General features: G+C 42.9%; 1 protein-coding gene across 2 annotated transcripts in view; it reads right to left on the reverse strand.

Moving 5' to 3' along the window:
- LOC309545081 (zinc finger protein 414-like) overlaps positions 1 to 21,497 on the reverse strand; it is a 38,147-nt gene extending 16,650 nt beyond the window's left edge. For both annotated transcript variants that reach the window (XR_014224870.1, XM_082244214.1), the window contains exons 1-6: positions 21,387 to 21,497; positions 13,511 to 13,658; positions 11,552 to 11,659; positions 7,692 to 7,797; positions 5,048 to 5,541; positions 2,411 to 2,566 (exon numbers count right to left, since the gene is read on the reverse strand). Coding sequence is in view for 1 of the 2 variants with exons in the window: in XM_082244214.1 (XP_082100340.1) it covers positions 2,411 to 2,566; positions 5,048 to 5,541; positions 7,692 to 7,797; positions 11,552 to 11,659; positions 13,511 to 13,658; positions 21,387 to 21,389 (1,015 nt within the window). In the remaining variant the exon portion in view is untranslated. The remainder of the gene's footprint in view (positions 1 to 2,410; positions 2,567 to 5,047; positions 5,542 to 7,691; positions 7,798 to 11,551; positions 11,660 to 13,510; positions 13,659 to 21,386) is intronic.
- Between the last annotated feature and the right edge of the window lie 232 nt (positions 21,498 to 21,729).

Below are 21,729 nucleotides of genomic sequence, written 5' to 3' on the forward strand. Positions count from 1 at the left end.
TCAGAAGCGAACCATACCCCAGACCACCCTTTTTAAGTGGACTCGGGTACGGTTCACAGGTGCGCACCTGAGTTCAAAGACAGTGTTCACATCATCAAAAAGAACCGAATTCTGACATCAATCGAACCTGGGTACGCACCAAAAGTACTAGTGTGAAAACACCCTAAAAGGCAAAAAACTTTTTTAACATTTTGATGAGTTTGAAGAGGGATTATAATGCCTGCCAGTTGTTATTGCTGCCCCCCATTAAAGAGATGCCCCTCTCTATTTGTCCTGTTTACCATTATCATTGAAAGTGAAAGCAAAAGAAAATCCCAAATTTTGGTTGTCCCAGAAAAAGTGATATTGGGTAAATCTTTCAAAGGGGACACTAGTTCTGGTGACCTGGGGGTCCCCAAGAGATTCCCTTAATTTGTAGGGATTTCCTCTCACTTCCGGTTTGGCTATGGGACAGAAAGTGAAGGGAAATCTCCGTAATCGCACACAGATGGCAAAAAATAAAAAATCTGACGGGTTATGACCCTCCCTTACTCTATCCAAAAATTGTAAAAAAATAAATAAAAAAATTCAACACAAGTATGGGTATGTATTCTACTATTAAATGAGAAAAAAACTATACATAAGGCTCATGTAAAGCCCATCTGTCTCATTTATTTTCCTTTTGTAGTTCTGTACAACCGTATTTTTTATTTTTTTTAAAATGATTTTAGCGTGGAAATGCCCTAAATACTCCTTTTGTGCTTCCTTTCCTCCATCACCAGTTCTCTGTTCTGGAGGTGTTAAATAATGGCCACCCCCATTATACTGTCTTTAGGCACACATGTAGTGCTAAAGAAGGGGATGGGTCTTACTAGGTCTGTTAAATACAGTGAACATGGTCAAACTCTGGTGTCTGCTGGACTACACAGTCACATTTATACACACGGTGCAATAAAGAAAGCAAAATTAAGACTATAGAAATGAAGGTTTTTAGTGCAGTTTCTACATGCTGAATATCTATTTCTGGGACTTCAGGTAGGCTTTAACCAATCCTGGACCAGAAGGATTTGCCCCCTTAATGACCAGGCCATTTTTTGTGATTCGGCACTGCATTACTTTAACGAACAATTGCACAGTTGTGCGACGCTGTACCCAAATAAAATTGATGTTCTTTTTTTTTTCTTACAAATAGAGCTTTCTTGTGCTGGTATTTGATCACCTCTGCAAATTTTTTGTTTTGCGCTATAAACAAAAAAAGAGCAACAATTCTGATAAAAAAATTTTTTTTTTCACATTCTGCTATATAACATTCCCCAAAAAAAAGAATAATAATTTTAAATCAAAATGTTTTAACATTTTAGGCCAATCTGTATTCTGCTACATATTTTAGGAAAAAAATAAATAAATAATAAGCGTATTTTGATTGGTTTGTGCAAAAGTTATTGTGTCTACTAACTATGGGAAAGATTTATGTCATTTTTATTGTTTTTTTTTTACTAGTAATGGCGGTATTCTGCGATTTTTAGCGGGACTGCGACATTGCGGCGGACAGATCGGACCCCTAACTGACATTTTTGACACTTTGGGGGGGGGGGGGGGGGCAGTGACATTACTACAGTAATCAGTGCTAAAAATATGCACTGTTACTGTAATAATGACACTGGCAGGGAACAGGGAGGGGGTTAACAGTGGGTGATAAAGGGGTTAAATGTAAGTCTAGGGGAGTGTTTCTAACTGTATGGAGGTTGGTCTTTTGAAATGATCACAGGGACCTGTGATCCTAAATAGAAGGATCACAGGTGCTCTGTGATCATTCCAGAGAGAAGAACGGTCAGCTGTGTTTACAACAGCTGACCGTCGTCCTCTCTCAGCGGGGAACGATTGCGGGTGCCGGGCGGCAACTGGAGCCGCCGGCCCCATGCATTGGAGTCCCCGCTGCCAAGTGGGGGCGGGAGCCCCCTAGCTGCAGGCGAGCGGCCGAGGTACAGTTACGTCGGTTTGCACAGGAGGGGTTGCACTGTGTTCATCTGTTAAAGATCCAGGAGGAAAATTGTCAAACGTACATGCTGTATGCTCCTTGTAATCTCTCAAGTCAAATGTATCTAACAATCAGAATCAAGATACCAAAGATATCAATCTGAGAAAGTAAGTTACACATTAGAGGTTTTAGGAGCAGACCAATCCACCCAACAGATGAGAAGCACCGTGAAGCCTGGACACAGTGACTTACAAAGGGAAACTGAATGGATCTTCTGACATTTAGTACTTTGTGTATTACACCATATTTGAAATGGGTCTTTAAGAAGGCAAAATTACAGAATAAACCACAGAGAATTCATCATTTGCCTACTGCAAAACTTCTGTATAAAATTTGCTTATCATTTTGTTTCTACTAATGCAACAACTATGGCATGTAATGGAGTTTACCCACCTATATCTTCTCGAGGTCTGGCTGGTGCAGGATTTTTATGTATTTCCTCAATGTGTTTATTCATCTGGTCCCTCGTGGAAGTAGAAAAACTGCATTGCATACACTTGTAGCTACCTCTGGTGTGTTCCCAAACAATACGGCTGTTGCTTGTGTGTCCTAAAACATAAGCAGGATACAAGTTTTTAATTTTAGACAATGCAAAAATGAATGAGTGCATGTGAAGATCATATGGAGAATGGGCAAACAAGATTAACTAAACAGCCAGACTCAGTTCATGCTAATTAGGGGAGAGGGGAGGCTTGAAGCATAACTAAACATAGAAAAAAAATGTAAACAAATGCCCCATGGGGAGTTTTATGCCGATATGCACTTTCCCCGATATATCAAAATCAGCCTTTTGATTTACCGATATTGCCGATATTTCAGGGAAAGTGCTTATGTCAGGCATCAAGTGATGCCTGCAGCTAGAGCCATCACCCCGGTACCGGTGTCCATAGCCGATGGTCGGCTGTCTTGTAATGACAGCCGAGCTCTGTCATTCCAAGGAGCGGGAGGGGACGCCCCCTCCCGCGGCTCGCCCGGGTCTCCTGTCCCACGAGAGACCCGGGAATCCTACCTTCACCGCTGCAGTCTGACCGGGTCTCCATTTCTTTAAATTCAGCACCGGCGAGTATCCGGAAGTGATGTCATGACATGACATCACTTCTAGGTACTGGCGATGCCGAATTAAAAAAAAACTTACAGCATTCAAAACAGCCAAACTTGGCGTTTTGAATGCTTTTAAGTGTAGAGGAGGTGTTTGGGGTCTTTTAGACCCCCAGATCCCTCCTCCACAGTACCTGTAGACATTAAAAAAAAAAAAAAATGTTTAATGTCAGAAAATATCGGCCGCTACCAATATCCGATGACCAAAATATCGGTATCGGTGGTAAAAAAACTATATTGGTCGATCAATAGTATGTGTATATAGTATATATAGTTGTACATGTTTGCATATTATGGCTGACTTAACTTCCATGTAATCCCCTCCATGGCTGTGGTGTCAGCGCTCTTGTGGACCCTTCCATCTTCTTCTGGTCTTTCTTATAAACGCTAACTCTTCCTTTTAGGCCACCTGATTGGCTCTGCTGTGATGACATCACTCTCATACATGAGAGTCACATCATCATGGCACAAGGAGGTGGCGTAAAATTGCACACTGACCTGCACATTCGCTGTGAAGTGTACATTAACCACTTGCTGACCTCTCTAAAGCAGTTTTACTGCTACAGGGTGGCAGCTTTGTGCAGGATCACTTCTATATACCCTGCAAATTTTATTTTGGTACAGTGTTGCACGACCGCACAATTTTCAGTTAAAGTAACGCAGTGCCGTATTGCCAAAAAATGGGCTGGTCATAAAGGGGGGTACATTTTTCGGAGATCAAGTGGTTAAAACAGAAATAAACCTATCAATTTAACGGTTTCTCAAAACAGAAATGCCCCTTTCAGGAGTAGGATCCGTTTCAGATCCGCCTGTCAGTTTTTCAGGAGGATTCGTTCTCCTCCATCTAGGCGGATTGGATCAGAGGACAGTCAGATCTAAACAGACAACTGAGTCTGTTTACATCCGGCCACTTATAGAGCAGAGTGGGCGATGTCTGTGTCCACTCTGCATAAACTGAGAGGACACAGATGATTAATTTGCCTGCTATGCTCTAATCAGCAGGGGATCAGCGAAAAATACCCTGCTAATCTCAACAGAGTCCACCCCATGCAAAAGGGGCCTTAAATGTAAGGCATGCCATGAATGATAACTGTCACAACTGCTTGTGTTCCCAACCAAACGGTCAAGCCATCAAATGGCTGGTGTCTTAAAGCAGAAATTCACACAAAAGAGGAAGTTCCACTTGCTTGCTTCCTCCCCCCTCTAGAACAGGCACTTTTTGGTTTTGGGGGGGGGTCCCTTAGTTAAGATGCTGGCGTCTGGACCTGAAGCCCACTGAAAAATCAGCTAGGATGAGGACAGCGCTGGATCCCTGGACAGGCAAGTGTACTTGTATTAAAAGTTAGAAGCTGCACTATTTGTAACTGCTGACCTACGTTTTTGGGGGAGACGATCTCCTCTTTAACTGATCACATGTGTAGCACCATGCCAACTGCAGAGCAAACAGAGGCTAAGATGGCAGCTTCCTTGTTTGTAAAGGAGAGGAGGGTTTAGTTCCACTTTAATCCGTGTAGCATTTAGGTTGGGTTCACATATCTGTGGTGCAGTAATGCACACAAATTATCGCATGTGCACTAAGGCAGCACATTTATTTGAGTGGACTGCCCAACACCAAAGCAACCTAAGAAAAAAAAACCACAGGTGCAGGTACTATACTTTGAAACACAACCCACAAAAATGCACATCTACTGGCAAGGTGTCTTGGGGTGCTACTAAAGTACACGTAAACCCATTTGCAAATGATAAAATAGCTGATGTCAGAATTGATCACATGTGCAGCACCAGTGCAACTGCAGGTCAAACAGAGGCTGGCACATTCCTTGGTTGTAAAGGATAGGAGGGTTTAGTTTCACCTTAATCATTAGTGCAAGTAACAAACAGAACACAAAGCCAAAATACAATATATTCACCCATTCTAACCCACTAGCTGACCTTGGTTCTTTTTCCACATGGCGTTGGAGACAGGTAGTCCTTGATTGCCAAGGAATGGCCTAAGTTTCGGTGGGACTGCACCCTGAGGTAAAGAGTATGCCGATTGATGGAGGTAGTTTAGATAGGATCCAGTAACAGATGACCGCTGTGGACCTGGGTGCCGACTTGTAAACAAAGAAGGGCTAAGGGCAGGAAAAGAGTTAGAAGTCTCAGAAGTCAGTTTGCTCATTGAAGGCAGTTGACCACCAGGGACGGAGGAAACTGAAGCTGTTGCAATGGATTTTGTTGGATCTTCAGCCACTGAGAGGGATGTGTCTTTCTTGGCGCACTGGATAACACTTGTCTGGCGGCTCACTGAAGCCACTACTGGCTTAATATCAGTGGGTGGAGGCATGGTTGTGGTGCTGTCCGAGCGCGAAAGGTTGTCAGAACACACATGAAGGTGCTTAAACAGTGAGCGGTGTGTGCGAAATGGCTGCATACAGTTCTCACACCTATAAAAAGAAAGTGCGTTAAACTGTTAAAATAGTGTTTGGCTTCCAACCTTTATAGGATATAATAATAACTGTGTGCTGGATACTTTCCCTAAACATTATTGTGGGGAATTCAATAAAGAAATAATTACACTTTTCTGGTGGTGCTTTTCTTTAGAACTACTTGTACCCAATTCAGGCAATCATTTTCGCCAGTTCCAGTATCATTACAGACATGTGCAACAATTTCCGGTAATTCAAACTACTACCACTTTAAGAGCCTGTCAAAATGGCAGCAACAGCTTTTTAAAGAATTACCGCTAGTTCGAAGATTAGGAATCTGGCAGCAATAAAGACCAGCTCCGAGCTGGTGTACAGAGGTAAGTGCATGTCTCTGCTGGGAAGCAGTCATAAATGTGGCAGCTTCCCAGCACATGGCTCTATACCCGATCCCATTCAGCTGTCAACCAGGAGATTCCCTGGCCAAAAGCTCAATATAAACAAAGTGGTTGGGGATATTGGTGATGCATTACCAAAATATTGCAATGACTATATTAGGTAAATTATTTAAAGCTAGGTACACACAGGCTGAAAATTGTATGAAAAACGGTCAATTCAGAAGGTACCGGCCAAGTTTTAGCCAGTGTGCACAACTCCTCATCTGTCAGAAGCTGGGCTCACAGTCAGGTGTGTACACCAGGCTTAAAGCTAAACTACACAGCATCTAAGCACCCCAAACCAAAAACGCTATTTATTTCATTTTTAATGTTCAAAGCAATCTCCCCCATCCATCTATGTCTCTATGCTTTATTTTGCTGAGAAATCACTTTGAAAAACACCACCTAGAATATCTGGCTGCGGCCATCTTGAAAAAGGCAGTAGCATTTACTTCCTGGAATCCATCTTCCCTTAGCTTAGGCATGCAGGAAGGAGGGTGTGCTTAGCTAAGAAGATCCCTCCTCCACTCCTGAAAAGTATGACATCATTTGCCTAGACATGGAAACCAGGAAGTAACTAAAAAAATGTAAAAAACAGAAAAGTTTAACACAAGTAAACATGATATACTTTTCAATCTATTTACGAATGCCAACAGCATAAGGATTAAAAAAATGCAGTGTTGATTGGAAAAGTGAAGCTTCTCTTTAACACTGGGTAGGTGAACTTACGCCTTACTTTTAATAGACAATGGACAGCAATGGGTGGATTCAAAACTCACTAATGGATTGAATAGCAACTATGGATCCACCCCCTGTTAATCAACAATGAGGTGGGCCTGATGGGGAACTAGTCTCTCAATTCCTCATCAGGCTATGCTAAAAACACTACAAAATTCCTTGTGATGGTCAAAGTGGACAGGGAGGAGGGAGCACACGGAGGAAGTATTGTCCAGTGTGGACATTCCAACCTCAGTACCAGGCTCCAACAGATTCATGCACTGGTCTTGTATAATAAGCAATTAAATATAAAGACAATTGAAGCATAATATAAAATAGTAGTGCTTCCATCATCTTCTACTTTCCACAATTGAGAATAATAATGTCAAAGCAACATTGACCTTGTGTAAAGCCCAACTCAGGGAAACTTTGAAAGTGGGGCTGCGCCTGCACTGCAAGGTTTAACTCCTCGTTTAGGTTTAGGGGAGAGTAAAAGCACTTTTCTAACCCTATCCTCTCCTACACTGGTAAACGGGGCTCCCCCATGTTCCAATGATGGACTTTCCCTCTGCATCATCACATTCAAAGCAGGGCTATAGACCACTGCATCGGTTTCAACGACATCAGGACTTCGGATCACTGGAGCATGGGGTCCAGTCTAGCAATGTAAAGGGATGGGCAAATAAATCTTTTTTTTCCCTGAACATAAATGAGCACTTAACCTTTGCAGTGTGGGTGCAGCCTTACTGCAACGGAGAATATTCATGTTTTCTAGAGTTGGGCTTTAAAGTAAACAACTAAAAATATTATCTTGTGTCACAATAGGATCTACATTTCAATTTTTTAATTGAGTGCAACCCGCTAAAGGGGATGCGGACTATACCATCCTTCTGTGACTATTTTAACCACCAATTTTCATACTCCTATAGTTCCACTAAGGACTAAAAGTGCAATTGTCCTTATTATTGGATTTCAATAATGGACCCCAACCCCGGCAATTCAGCGCAACAGACTTACTTAAAATAGCGATTTGGCTTGTAATGGACCTTTAGATGGGTCATAAGGTCTTGCATACTGTCCAATATCTCACCACAGTCATTCATTGAGCATATGAACTTTTTATCTGCAAATGAAAATACAGTCAAAAGTAAAAACATGCTATTATAGTCCTTTTACTTAAATATTATTATTCATGTAAATTAAAAGGAGATGTACAGTCAAAGCTCATTTGGCTGTACATCTCTTATGGATCACAGGAGTGCAGTTTATTCTGCACTCCTGTGACCCGTTTTCAGCAGAGAGCGGGCTGAAATCCGGTATCTGCTGACGTTACAGAAGTCAGTCCAGGTATCGCGTCATCACGACCATGGCGTCGGTTTCCGCCAGGTGCCTGGACCGGCACCCAGCTAACCCTCCCAGCGAGCCCCTGAGCTGGCCGCTCCCTGACCCTCCACAGCCCAGAGCTCGAGTGAGCGAGGAGGGGGCAGAGCAGAGAAATGATGACTGACTGTCAGCAATTTTCTGCTCGGGGAGCTGTCAGAACCGAGCGATCGGTGGTGTTTGATCGCTCAGTTCTCAGTGTAGAGGTGCCGGGGTACAGATGCAGCATTGGACCAATGCTGCATCCACCTAGGTAAGTATGGGGGGAAACAAAATCTCATACATCTCCACAGCCCAGAGCTCGAGTGAGCGAGGAGGGGGCAGAGCAGAGAAACGATGACTGACTGTCAGCAATTTTCTGCTCGGGGAGCTGTCAGAACCGAGCGATCGGTGGTGTTTGATCGCTCAGTTCTCAGTGTAGAGGTGCCGGGGTACAGATGCAGCATTGGACCAATGCTGCATCCACCTAGGTAAGTATGGGGGGGAAACAAAATGTCATACATCTCTTTTAAGTATCCAGGTCAAGTAAAGCATAATAATACTGAGGTTATAAGCCCCATTAGGTATTCAGTGAAAGCAGTTTGTATACTTCTGCTTTTGTTCTTTTTGAATGCAAAAACAAAAATATATAATAGAATACCTGTAGTTGTTATACAACCACAAGGACCGCCAGAAGCTTATCTGGAGCAAGAACTGATATGAATTGTTCTATGTATTCCATAAAACATTGTGTAAATGATAAATAATGACCTCCAATAGTATAGTACACCCTAACTATCCCCAAATGGAACAGCTGCTTATCAAATAAATTAAAACTTCTGCACCACATAGACATTACTATCCTTTGCACACATATATGCATGTTATGTTTTAGCTGTTCTATTAAATGAACTAGTGGTTAGCACCAATGCCTTGTAGCAATGGGGTCCATGGTTTGATTCCCAACCAGAACACTATCTGCATGGAGTTTGCATTACCCCCCCCCCCCCCCCCCGTAAATTGGCCCTAGTATATATTTACAGTATATGCATGTAATACTGAGAGCTTAGATCGTAAGCTCCTTGAGGGTAGGGAGTGACTGATGTCAATGTACAGTGTTTTAAAGTGCTACGTAAATTGTCAGCACTATATAAAATATCTGTAAAAAAAAAAAAAAAAAAAATCAATAATAAAAATATGTTTGATAAGGGGTATACAGCAGTTTTATTATAGTACATTTACCAGTTAAAATTATAAATTCAATTTAAGGGACACATGCTGTGACAGACTGCCATTGCAGACTTCCTTCTGAAAATGCTAGTTGCCTGGCTGTCTGTGAATATTATATTTTTGCATTAAAAGCTTGTGAATTCAAACCACCTGATTAGTAGATTTTCAACGTAGATGATTTAGAAAGCACTGAAGACAAAGCATCACTGCAATAACCAAGCAATTAGCATGTATTTTCAGAATAAGAACTCAGTAAAGTTAGTCTACATATTTAACTCAGCATAGGTTTGTTTTAGTGGCCATTCACATGTAGGCGATGTAGCAATGCACGGTCCTGCAACACACAGTAACATGCTTCATATGCATTGGTGCATAGCAGAGCCCTTCAACACACCGAGGGAACACACCTGTGTTGCAGCGCACCAAAGCAAGCCAAACACACTACCGCGAGTGTTAAGGCATGCTTTATTACCAAAAAAAAGAAAATGTCACAGGTCTGAATTTTAAACCATTGTGTTATGCTTAAAGCCCATTGAAAAAAAAAAAAAAATCGGCTGACCTAATGCAGAGCATGTTAGCACACAACATTAAAGTGTTACCAAACCCAGGAGCCTGCATTCACTATATCTGGTCTCCCACAGTACACAGGACATGGAAATGCAATTATTTTAGTAAATATAAACTGCTAAATACCTTTTCTCATCAGCAGTATATAGCAGTCTTGTGACTTCTATCAGTGTCAGGCCGCGCACCAGTTAAATCTTGTAGGAGTTTTCATTCTCCTCTGACTGTCCTATGAGTCTGCATCACCCCTGAACCTCTGTCTGGACAGTGCTGATTTGCCCTGTGCTGATCACATGCATCCTCCCAAAAAAAAAAAACGATGGCAATACACACCAAACTGAGCATGTGCGGAGTGTCCCCAAAGCTCTGTACTATCAGCATACGGATTGGGAACAGTAAAAAAAAAAAAAAAAAAAAAAAGTGGAGGATCAGGGAAGACAGGATCAAATAGCCTTTTTACACAATGCACAGAATTAACCCTTTAGGTTCCACAGTGAGTATAACAAGCATGCTTTGCTGCATATACAGACTGATTTTACTGTTGTGGGTTTAGTAACACTTTAAATGCACCAAAACTCCCTATCTAGGCGTACATGGGCCCTCAAACTGGTCGGATGAAAATCCTGAAATTTTATATTCACTCTACAAGAACATACGCACAAGTGGACATTTTCAAAGTAAAAAGCGGAGGGATGCAGTGTAATCTATAGATACACACAGATCTTTTAGCAAAAACTGCATTATGCCTTGTACACACGTTCAGATAATCGGACGACTTAACGGTCACACTTTGTTGCATGATACTAATATCGAATTCCACAATGCGTACTTAGCATATGATTTTTTTCATACGATTCTGGAAAAGCATCCTGGTTATGTAGCTAAGTAACAGATAGTGCAAAACAAAAACAATGGCAGCCAGGCTTTTTCCGGGTTACTTTTTCGTTTCTGATCATGCGTGGTCTTTGTCTAACGATTTTTAGCAGACGCATACTGTACTGATTAAATGATTGTCGTTTGCTACGCTATCGTACGACATAAGTTTTAGTGTTTGTCCCTTCGGATTTTGTTGGGCAAACTGTCGCGATCGGCTGTCGAAAGCTGTGTACTAACGATCAGATTATCGTGCGATCAAGTCGAAAGCGATTTTTTTCGTACGATTATCCATACCTGTGTACGAGGCATTAGGAAAGTACAATTTAGGCAAACAATTTATTTTTAAATATTTAAGCTTAAAGTGATTGTAAAGGATCACTTTTTTTCAAAAATAATAAATATGTTACTTACCTGCTCTGTGAAATGGTTCTGCACAAAGCAGCCCTGGTTGAGAAAATGCAAGCTATTCTGTGAATGGCACCCAGACTGAGAGAGCGACCCCCTAGAAGCTAGTTGACAGCTCTGTAATAGAGGTGCCAACTACAGTGATTTCCAGCTTAGATTTCTAGACTTTCCTAACTGAGTCAAGGTAGATATGTAAAAATATCCATACCTAAACTTATGCTTTAAAAAACATAAAAAGGCATCAAACTGTAAAAAAAACAAAACATTTTATTATCAGCTGCAGTTATTCATGGGCAGAACCAGCATTGTTGTGGTGTTTTGATTATAGCCAGTTAAAGTACCACTGCCATTTATATTGTTTCAGTCCACAAAATAGTCTTGAGAGTGAAGAAATGATATATCTGTAAAACCAGATGGGAAAACATTTCTAGTAGACTTCTTACCTTGCATAGACTCAGTGGGTTTATAGTGGACAGACACGTGGTTAATAAGATCTTGCATGGTGAGAAACGTTCGATTACAGCCATATGTAGTACACCGATGACCCCTTTCTGTCCAGGAGATAATAGACAGCATAGAAAGATTATGAAATGTTACTTAAAAAAAGATTAGTAAGAGCTGGTATACATTTTACAAGCAGCTCTACATTCACAAACAGTGCTTTTTAAAAAGATCCAGTCAGAAGTTTTGCTGGAATACATACAAGAGATGAACATGGTATGCCTTATTTTAATGTGCGATTCAAAAATACCACAGGCAATAAAATAAAAAAAGTATTGATTTGCAATCAACGGCATCTTTGGGTTTCCACTGTTGAAAGAAATGAACAACTGACCTGCACTACTAAGCACGTTCAGATCCGCCTGTCTGTTTTTTTAGCGGATCTGAACGGTCCCCCCATACATCCCTATGCGGCATCGGATGTCAGCAGACATGTCCGCTGACATCCGATCCATCAAATCTGGACGGATGGAAACCCTATTTTCCATCCGTCCAGCGGATCGGATGAGAACGGACCGGTGGTCCGTTCCCATCCGATTCCCCCATAAAAATGCATGGGGAACTGACAGCTGTGCCTCTGCACACAGCCCGGAGAACAGCTGTCATCCTCCTGCTCAGCGGGGGATCGGCGGATCGATCACCCGCTGAGATAAATGGAGTCCATCCGATGGACGGAGTGTGTGAAAGGGGCCTAAGAAGCAGGATTTGGGTTATTGTTGCCTGCAATCACCTGTGCAAGAAGTATGCTTTATGCACCGCAAATCAGATAAGACCAAGCAGCTATTTTATCACATATTACTACTACTAATGCTAAAATTATTATTATTCATTTTAATAATAATAGTAAAAGTTTTCTTTTACAAAAAAACAAACACAAACTTTTTTTTTTAAGAAAAATAACTCACTGGTCTAAAAAAAGACCACTTAGGTCCCATTTATAAAAGAACACAAGCACACAGCACTAATGCTTTAGAAAGAGCACCATGCTATTAACTATTAATTTATTTAATGTATTAAATAAAAAAGCGGGAAGAAGGGCACAGTCATCTGTAAAAGTCATATGATCAGACTTGCCTCCAATGACGGAATCCTCTCTGCTAAAAGAACTCCAGGAGACATCACAGAATCCATAAACACAATGATACAGGCCGTGGTCTGGAGCAATACTGAAATGTCCAGCAGAAATCGGTATCTACTCTCACTTTAAAGCATATCAAATCACAAAAAATATGACTTGAACCTTCTTATATACTGGGCACTTCCCATCCCCTTCCTGACCATGTTTACATGTGATCAGCTGTGATTGGACACAGCTGATCCCATGGTAAAGTGCCGCGGTGATTGGCCCTTTAGACCCGGTCCACACTAGCGCGACTTGTCAGCCTGACAAGTCGCGCTCCATTGACTGCTACAGGATCCCTTCTAATAGGAGCGACACAAGTCGCTCCGACTTAGAAAAAGGGTCCTGTACTACTTAGGGGCGACCTCGGAGCGACTTGCATAGACTTCCATTATGTGAAGTCCATGCAAGTCGCTCCGAAGTCCTGGTGCATGGGAATGCACAAGTCGCCCCCGAAGTAGTACAGAGTCGTGCCGCCCCAGTGTGAACCGACTCTTACCATGATCTGTAGACAGAGTGGTCACAGAGCGAGCTGGACGGGAGCCATAAGGGGTGTGCAGGAGGTGGGGGTTCTGGAAGTAGTAGTTCTGATAGTAAGATCTGTGTATATTGTGTAGCCTGTGTATCTGTGTTTGTGCACATCCAGGCACATAGTAAGTTTGGTGTGCATCCAATTTGTTTGTCCAAGCAGGATTAATGTATAATTGTGGGTGGCTATATTTTAGTATGTCAGGCCCATTATGAACACAGAGCTCTAAAAAGACAGATTCTCCACACATACTTAAGCCTTGGAGATTTCGCTTTCTGCCTCCTTCTCTTGGTCTCTTGGATTCCATTTTGACTCCTCTGACAGTTTGTGATTTGGAAGGACCAGCTTCTTCATTTTTTTCCTTACTTTGTTGGTCTGCTGGGGTATCTTCTGGTTTATCCTTAAAACCAAAAGCAAAGCAATCCATAGTAAATATGTATTGAAATATTTATAAAAAATCTGGTTACTTATGAAAAAATATATTAATATTATTGTGTATATTATGGCATAGTATACAGAATGTATAGTGGTTATGTACATTTTCATTATTACTGCAAGGCCGAACGACAAAAATAAAGAAAAAAAATTATTGTAAATACCACATAAGGACCAGGCCTATATATATATATATATATATATATATATATATATATATATATATATATATACACACACACACATACACACACACACACACACACACACACATGCACATACATACATACATACACAATATCTCACAAAAGTGAGTGCACAACTCACATTTTGTTAAACATTTTATCATATCTTTTCATGTGACAACACTAAAGAAATGACACTTTGCTACAATATAAAGTAGTGAGTGTACAGCTTGTATAACAGTGTACATTTTCTGTCCCCTCAAAATAACAGAAAGGCATTCATTTCTAAGCCTCTGGCAACAAAAGTGAGTACACCCCGAAGTCAAAATTTCCAAATTGGGCCCAAAGTGCCAATATTTTGTGTGGCCACCATTATTTTCCAGCACTGCCTTTACCCTCTTGGGCGTGGAGTTCACCAGAGCTTCACAGGTTGCCACTGGAGTCCTCTACCACTCGTTCATGACGACATTACGGAGCTGGAGGATGTTAGAAAACTTGCACTCCTTCACCTTCCGTTTGAGGATGCCCCACAGATGATCAATAGGGTTTAGGTCTGGAGACATGCTTGGCCAGTCCATCACCTTTACCCTCAGCTTCTTTAGCAAGGGGTCGTCTTGGAGGTGTGTTTGGGGTAGTTATGTTGGAATACTGCCCTGCGGCCCAGTCTCCGAAGGGAGGGAATCATGCTCTGCTTCAGTATATCACAGTACATGTTGGCATTCATGGTTCCCTCAAACTGTAGCTCCCTAGTCCTGGACCATGACACTCCCACCACCATGCTTGACTGTAGGCAAGGACATGGTTCCAGTAATCCATGTCGTTAGCCTGCTTGTCTTCAGCAAACTGTTTGCGGGCTTTCTTGTGCATCATCTTTAGAAGAGGCTTCCTTCTGGGACCACAGCCATGCAGACCAATTTGATGCAGTGTGCGGAGTATGGTCTGAGCACTGACAGGCTGAACCCCCCACCCCTTCAACCTCTGAAGCAATGCTGGCAGCACTCATACATCTGTTCCCAAAAGACAACCTCTGGATATGATGATGCTGAGCACATGCAATCAACTACCATGGCAAGCCCTGCTCTGAGTGGAACCTGTCCTGTTTAACCACTGTATGGTCTTGGCCACCGTGCTGCAGCTCAGTTTCAGGGTCTTGGCAATGTTTTTATAGCCTAGGCCATCTTTATGTAGAGCAACAATTTTTTTTTTTTTTTAGACCCTCAGGGAGTTCTTTGTCATGAGGTGCCATGTTAAACTTCCAGTGAACAAATATGAGAAAGAGAGCGATAACACCAAATTTAACACACCTGCTCCCCATTCCCACCTGAAACCTTGTAACACTAATGAGTCACATAACACCGGGGAGGGAACATGACTAATGGGTCCCAATTTGGACATGTTAGGGGTGTACTCACTTTTGTTGCCAGTGGTTTAGACATTAAGGGCTGTGTGTTGAGTTACACTGAACAAAATGATAAAACGCAAAACTTTTGTTTTTGCCCCCATTTTTCATGAGCTGAACTCAAAGATCTAAGACTTTTTCTATGTACGCAAAATATTGTTTCTATGTACGCAAATATTGTTCACAAATCTGTCTAAATCTGTTAGTGAGCACTTCTTTGCTGAGATAATCCATTCACCTCACAGGTGTGGCATATCAAGATGCAGATTAGACAGCATGATTATTGCATAGGTGTGTCTTAGGCTGGCCACAATAAAGGCTGCTCTAAAATGTGCAGTTTTACTGTATGGGGGGGGGGGGGGTCTGAAAACCAGTCAGAACACATCTTCTTCGCCTAGAGTTGATCAGGTTGTTGAATATGGCCTGTGGAACGTTGGTCCACTCCTCTTCAATGGCTGTGTGAAGTTGCTGGAAATTGGCAGAACCTGGAACGCGCTGTCGTATATGCCAATCCAGAGCATCCTAAACATGCTCAATGGGTGACATGTCCAGTAAGTATGCTGGCAATGCAAGAGCTGGGATGTTTTCAGCTTCCAGGAATTGAGTACAGATCCTTGCAACATGGGGCCATGCATATTCATGCTGCAACATGAGGTGATGGTCGTGGATGAATGGCACAACAATGGGCCTCAGGATCTCGTCACGGTATCTTTGTGCATTCAAAATACGATCAATAAAATGCACCTGTGTTCATTGTCCATAACATACGACTGCCCACACCATAACCCCACCACCACCATGGGCCACTCGATCCACAATGTTGACATCAGCAAACCACTCACCCACATGACGCCATACACGTTGTCTGCCATCTGCCCTGTACAGTGAAAACCGGGATTCATTCATGAAGAGAACACCTCTCCAAAGTGCCAGATGCCATCGAATGTGAGCTACGACGACGAACCGCAGTCAGGTCGAGACCCTGATCAGGACAATGAGCATGCAAATGAGCTTCCCTGAGACGGTCTCTGACAGTTTGTGAAGAAATTCTTTGGTTATGCAAACCGATTGTTGCAGCAGTTGTCCAGGTGACTGGTCTCAGACGATCTTGGAGGTGAAGATGCTGGATGTGGAGGTCGTGGGCTGATGTGGTTACACGTGGTCTGCGTTTGATAGGCCGGTTGAATGTACTGCTAAATTCTCTGAAACGCCTTTGGAGACGGCTTATGGTAGAGAAACAAACATTCAAATCACGGGCAACAGCTCTGGTGACATTCCTGCAGTCAGCTTGCCAATCACACGCTCCCTCAAAACTTGCGACATAGTGGCATTGTGCTGTGTGATGAAACTGCACATTTTAGGCCCCTTTCACACAGGCGGACCGTTCAGATCCGCCTGTCCGTTTTTTTGGCGGATCTAAACGGTCCCCCATGCATTCCTATGGGGCATCGGATGTCAGCGGATACATGTCCGCTGACATCCGACCCGATCCGATCCGTCAAATCTGGACGGATGGAAACCCTATTTTCCATCCGTCCACCGGATCGGATGGCATCCGGATGAGAACGGACCGACGGTCCGTTCCCATCCGATTTCCCCCATAGAGATGCATGGGGAACTGACAGCTGTGTCTCCGCACACAGCACTGAGACACAGCTGTCCTCCTGCTGCTCAGCGGGGGATTGGCGGCTCGATCCCCCGCTGAGATAAACGGACTCCGTCCAACGGACGGAGTGTGTGAAAGGAGCCTTAGTGGCCGGCCTAAGGCACACCTGTGTAATAATCATACTGTCTAATCAGCATCTTGATATGCCACACCTGTGAGGTGGATGGATTATCTCGGCAAAGGAGAAGTGCTAACTATCACAGATTTAGACAGATTTGTGAACAATATTTGAGAGAATTGGGCCTTTTGTGTACATAGAAAAAGTCTTAGGCTCCATTCACACCTGGGCATTTTTGAGCGTTTTTCAGCTCCAAAAAACGCTAAAAAAAACGTTCCAAAACGCCCAACAAGTAAAACCCCATTAATTTAAATGGCCCCTGTTCACATCTGAGCGTTTTAACGCCTGAAGCAAAACGCCTGTAGCTGAAAAAAGTACATCAGCTTCTTTTGGGCTGATTACCAGCGTTTTTAATAGATGTCAATGCCTGCCTCCAAAAACGCCTGAAAAAAAACCCTGAATATAGAGGTAAAATCGCGGTAAAAAACGCACGAAAACGCTACGCTCAAGTGTGAATGCAGCCTTAGATCTTGGAGTTCAGCTCATGAAAAATGAGGGCAAAAACAAAAGTGTTGCGTTTATAAATTTTGTTCAGTATATTTTGAGAGAACAGCAAATTTTTCAAATGCAATTTTTTGGGGAAAAATACACTTTGATGAATAAAAAAAAAAAAAAAAAAATCAAAACAAAAACACACTATGAAACTTATTTTTTTTTTTTGTAAAATTTAAGAGATGATGTTACGCCGAGTAAATAAATACCCAACAGGTGATGCTTTAAAATTGCGCAAGCTTGTTGAATGGTGCTAAACTACAGTACTTCTCTATCTAATCTCTATAGAAGAAGCTTTAAAAAGGTTTATAGGTTACCAGTTTAGAGTTACAGAGGCGGTCTAGTGTTAGAATTATTGCTCTCGCTCTGACGTTTGCAGAAATACCTCACGTGTGTGGTGGGAACAACATTTACATACACTTGTGCACTGGTGCGCAGTCATGTTGGAACAGGAAGGGGCCATCTCCAAACTGTTCCCTCAAAGTTGGGAGCCTGAAATTGTCCAAAATGTCTTGGTATGTTGACATCATAAGAATTCCCTTTACTGGAACTAAGGGACTAAGCCCAACCACTAAAAAACAACCCCACAATATAATCCCCCCTCCACCAAATGATTTGGACCAATGCACAAAGCAAGGTCCATAAAGACATGGATGGGCGAGTTTGGGGTGGAGGAACTTGTCTGGCCTGCAAAAAGTCCTGACCTCAATCTGATAGAAAACCTTTGGGATGAATTAGAGCGAAGACTGCGAACCAGGCTCTCTCATCCAGATCAGTGCCTGACCTCACAAAATGTGCTTCTGGAAGAATGGTCAAAAAATCCTCATAGAAACCAGGAGAATTGAAGCAGTTATAGCTGCAAAGGGTGGGCCAACTCAGTACTGAACCCTACGAACTAAGACTGGGATGCAATTTAATTTAATGTGCGTGTAAAGGCAGGCACCCCAATACTTTTGGTAATATAGTGTATGCGGGTGTGACCTATGTATGTAGTCGCTTCTGTGCGCGAGCACGGGGAAGATGGGGGTGCTTTAAAAAAAAATTTCCATTGTTTATTTTAAGACCCCAGATCTCTCCTCTACAATGGAAAGCATTAGATGGGAAAAAAAAACATTGCTTTAAAGAGGAAGTAAACTCTTCCTTTTTTTTCCCTGCAAAGTAAATGCATAATGTGCTAGTATGCAACGAAGCCCGCAAAGTACCCACTGCCGGCCGCATCCATCTTCGCCCGTCTTCCTTCCGGGTCTGCGGACTCCAGCTGTATTACTGGCCGGGGCCGGAGCCATGTGACGTCACTCCACCGGTCACGGCACAGGGCTCTGAAGAAAGGGCACAGGTTGCATGCAATGTAAATATCTCCTAAACAGTGCAAGTTTAGGAGATATTTACAGCACCTATAGGCAAGCCTTTTTATAGGCTTACCTATAGGTAAAAGTCATCATAGTGGGTTTACAACCACTTAATAAGAAAAAAATGGCCTTGTTTACATCAGCCGTGAACCAGAAGTGATGTCATAATGATGCTTCGGGCCTCCTAGGCCATAGAGATGAGTGGAGGCCAAATTGTCTCTGCTAATCTTGATGACCAGCCGCTGCAACTGCCGGATCGTTTAAGACTTGCCAATGAGCCAGGTAAGCCCCCGGCTGCTCAGATTACATTGAACGGCAACAGCGGCGGCTGCAGAAAAATGTAATACTGGGGTTATGACATCTAGTTGCAGCCATACCCCAAGTATTAAACATCAAAGTAATGATATCATTTCCAAGTTAGGCGATTGGCAAGTAGATATTATGTATTGAGCGTTTTTTAGCCAGTAGGTGGAATTCTAAGTTCTAAGCATGTTTCTATCACTCTAAAGCCTTTTCAAAGAAAAAAAAAAGAATCTGTTTACAGATCTCCACAGTGCAAGCTGAAATTTACACACACCAGCGAATTGTCCCTTGTTGGAGAGCTCCATTTGTTTACTGGGACAATGCCTTTCAAGAGTGCTCTGGGAATCCTATGTCATGTATTAAAGTGAAACTGATAGGTAGGCAGGTTGAGTTTTCTGGTAGAAAAGACTTTGATTTGTTTGAAATTCTTTTTTCGTTTGTACACGGACTGCGACTCATGTGCAGTGTTCAGTCCTTGCCCATTCCCAAATATGAACCAGGTACCTGGATTATGTCATTTCAGCATGCATGCGCAAAAGTTACATAATCCTTGGTTTGCCCAATGGCCATAGAAGCTGGACCTGAAAGAAGAAGAATATTCCAATGGCAGTGAGGAGTCCAGATTGCCGAGAGGGCAGATTAAACAAGAGAAGGGTGTTAGAATATGAACTACATATTTGCACATGTAGAGGGGGGACTCCGGCACGGTCTCTCATGTAAAGGGGCGACCCAGGCGTAGTCTCACATACAAAGGCGGGGGGGCTGCAATCCTCTTACGCAAGGGGGAGTGGGGGCGGGCTCCGATGTGATCTTTCATGCAGGGGGAATTCCAACAGGATCTCATGAAAAGGGGGGACTTTGACGGGATCTCTCATGTAGAGGGGGGACTCCCCGAAGGGGGCTTATGTAAAGGGGGACTCCCCAACACAGTTGAATGTAAAGGGGGGACTCCCCAACGCGGTCTCTCACATAAGGGGGGGGTACTCCGACGGGATCTCTCATGCTAGGGGGGGGATGAACTCCCATGGGATCGCTCACGCAAAAGGGGGGGGGACAACACTCACGGGATTTCTCACGCAGGGGGGGGGGGGGGACTACTTTGATGGGAGCTCTCACGCAGGGGAGGGGGACTCGGATGGGATCTAATAAAAAGCAGGGAATCCAACGGGATCGCTCATGTAAAGGGGGACTGGTGGGTTTGCCTTGCTTTATTGAAGTTCTTTTCTGTTGTTCTAAATCATATGTGGATTGAAACAAATTCCAAATAAAAACGATAAATTACATTTCAATGCGATTCCTTCACGTATTTATTCTTTTTTTACAGAATTCTTTCCTTTATAAAAACAAATTCTTTTCAGCCCATGATTATTTGTACATTATACAATGTGGCCCCCTTGGTGAGGTTCTCAGAGACCCCTGCACTAGATAGGTGATGGTAGATCTACACTGTACAGATTGTCAGCCTAAAGGGCCATACACACTATAAGATTTTCTGTAGCCTTTTTCCTTCAGATTTACCTTTTCTATGTAGTGCAAGGGCCTGCCAGATTGCATACAAATTGAAAGTGTTTAGGTTTGACCTCATAATTATATGGTTTTGGTAAATCTAAAGGAAAAAGTCTTCAGAAAATCTTATAGTGTGTATGGCCCATAACTGTCATTGCTAGAGACCTAGAAAATTAATGCCATCTACAGAAGAGACAGAACAGTTAAGCCTGTTTCCTTGCTGGCAGCCATCCTATGTAGGTCAATGACACAGCAGCTCCCTTTCTGTGCTGACAACTGACATCCGCACACCTCGTCCAATAATGGAGTCCTAGCAGTCTATTGTCCATCATTGCTATTCACACTTCTCACCGGCTCACTCACAGTTAACAGGCTTCACGCAGCCACGCCCTCTGCTATAAAGCCACCGCACGTCCACCAAACGCAGCCAATGACTAGCCTGCGCACGGAGCCATGTGTTAACCCCTGCTTGTCCTTCTCGGGGGGTGAACACTTCCTTGTACAGTACATGTTATGTATACAGTGCTGGGACTGGAAGCATTGTAAAGAGAACGTCCTATAGACAGATAATGGTGACTGTAATTGGAGGTATATACACATGTCCAGGCAGGAATTAGGGGGGACGTTCTCTAATTCTAGTCCTATAGGAGGGCAGAAGGGGCGGCCATCACTTACCATGGCGGCTGAGGTCTTGTAAGACGCGCTGTCCCTCACTCAGTACAGTGGGCTCCCACAGCTGGCTTACATAGTAGCCATTTTGAGTGTTGTGATACCGCGAGATTTGCTGTGTCCAGGAAGGGAGGGAGGAGGGGAGCCGTGTGTTACATGGCGGGGGGTGAGGAAGGAGGGGGGAGAGCTGTGCTGTGAATGGCGCCCTTTCTCTTCATTGTGGGATAGGGGCTGTTCTCCTCAGATATGTATCACTCTTTGGTGAATGCTGTTTTCAGAATTATTATACAAAGTTGCATTTATATGGTTTTTGTGGTGCGTTCGTTTCCAGTCATTTTTATTAATATTT

Source organism: Pelophylax lessonae, assembly GCF_965119305.1.
Source record: "Pelophylax lessonae genome assembly, chromosome: 1".
Lineage (NCBI taxonomy): Eukaryota > Metazoa > Chordata > Amphibia > Anura > Ranidae > Pelophylax > Pelophylax lessonae.